General features: G+C 39.8%; 1 protein-coding gene across 1 annotated transcript in view; it reads left to right on the top strand.

Annotated features, from left to right (window-relative positions):
• LOC101853007 overlaps positions 1 to 1,660 on the top strand; it is a 13,411-nt gene that overhangs the window by 7,034 nt on the left and 4,717 nt on the right. The window contains exon 4 of the mRNA XM_005100712.3: positions 192 to 280. Within this exon, the coding sequence (XP_005100769.1) occupies positions 192 to 280 (89 nt within the window). The remainder of the gene's footprint in view (positions 1 to 191; positions 281 to 1,660) is intronic.

Raw genomic sequence — 1,660 nt, forward strand, 5'->3', positions numbered from 1 at the left:
ACACACACACACACACACACACACACACACATACACACCTACACACACCTGCCAAACTACAATGCAGAATACCAGAAAAATAATGATTTTTGTTTAACAAAGTGGAAAAGGTACTCACCTACAATACACATCTGCTCAACCAAAACACGGCAGCTTATTTTTCCCAAAGTGATAAATGTCTTCTCTTCCAGGTGAACGAGAGCGATGCCGAGAGCAGAGAATCTATATAGCTGGCTGTCGACACCTAGTGGACAGGGAGGTCACGGAGTGTGACCAAACGGTAAGAATACATGAAGCAACCATGACTTCAGGCATAATAATCATTGCGGAGTTTCTCCATGATGTTTAAATGCTTTCAGTAGCAGGGAAACCCTTTATATACCACATCTGTTCACATCTCAGTTGTCAAACCAATAGAAATTTGCCAAACAGCAATTTGACCAAACCATCTATGTCCCGCAGCCAAGTTAGGGCAAATCAGTTTACTGTTTTCCTCCTGTAAAAAAAAAAACTTGATCTACGTTTCCCGTCTGAGAAGGTTTGTGCTCGAGACCATCTGACAGGCCGCTGAAATTAAGATAATATAAAGATACGATCGGCTTCTGTGATGTAGCTGTCAGGAGTTTCACCGTCGCACGCAGGACATCCGAGTTCGATTCCGGGGTGAGTAGTATTTTTATCGATAATCTCGATCTTTCTTCTGGGATGTTGTATCCCTTTCAGTCTAGGTTGGCCCTGGCAGATAATGCAGAAGCCCTCCTCCGAAATTATCTAAACTATGTCGATAGAAGCGAGAAAAAAAACTGCGTTAAAAAAAGGATAAGGATACTTTTTGTGTCAGTTTCTTCAGGATCGAAGTGGCAGCGCAAAAACATTTTATTACCTCAATGAGAACTGAATGTTGTTACGAGAAAGTTCGAAGTTCGAAATTTCCTCCTCCTTTCTAAACTATGTTTTTCTTGACCGGAAACACGCAACGTATTACAGATTTTTGCCTGATAACAAAACCATTCTCGGAAGATTTGTTTTCTCTTTCTTTAAGCCTATATTTGAGCATAATATGAAGATCAGCACAAGCAAAACCAAGGCGATCGAGATCCGCCAAAAAGACCCACTAATCATCACAACGACAATGCAAAAAAACAAGGATGAAGAAGAGTTCAGATACCTGGAGAGCCTATTACCCAAAACGGAAAAATAGAGAAATTTAGTAACAAAAATATTATTATATAAACGGCCAATGCTGTTACTTACCAACTGGCATCTTACTTTCAAATCCCAACACCACAATGGAAACAAAGCATATTATACTCATTAACAACTTCTTCAAACTAACACTTTGCAACTAAGTCCAAAAATTGACAATAAACAATAGTCGCCAAAGTAGAAAAACGCCTGTGAAATGAGACCCCCAACGAAAACTTCGAATATCGCAAGAAGAGACAGGGTGTGGAATGAAACGTGGCTCGACTCACTGTTCGGAATACATTGAAAAACAACGAACATGGTTTGGACATATTTATTATGTCAAGACTCCCACCAGATAGTAGGCCTACAGCAGTTGAACATCCGACCTGAGATCAGAGAGATACAGAGGAATCAATAATATCATCATCATCATCATCATCATCATCATCATCATCATCATCATCATCATCAT

This window comes from Aplysia californica, unplaced genomic scaffold (genome assembly GCF_000002075.1).
Source record: "Aplysia californica isolate F4 #8 unplaced genomic scaffold, AplCal3.0 scaffold00257, whole genome shotgun sequence".
Taxonomy (NCBI): domain Eukaryota; kingdom Metazoa; phylum Mollusca; class Gastropoda; order Aplysiida; family Aplysiidae; genus Aplysia; species Aplysia californica.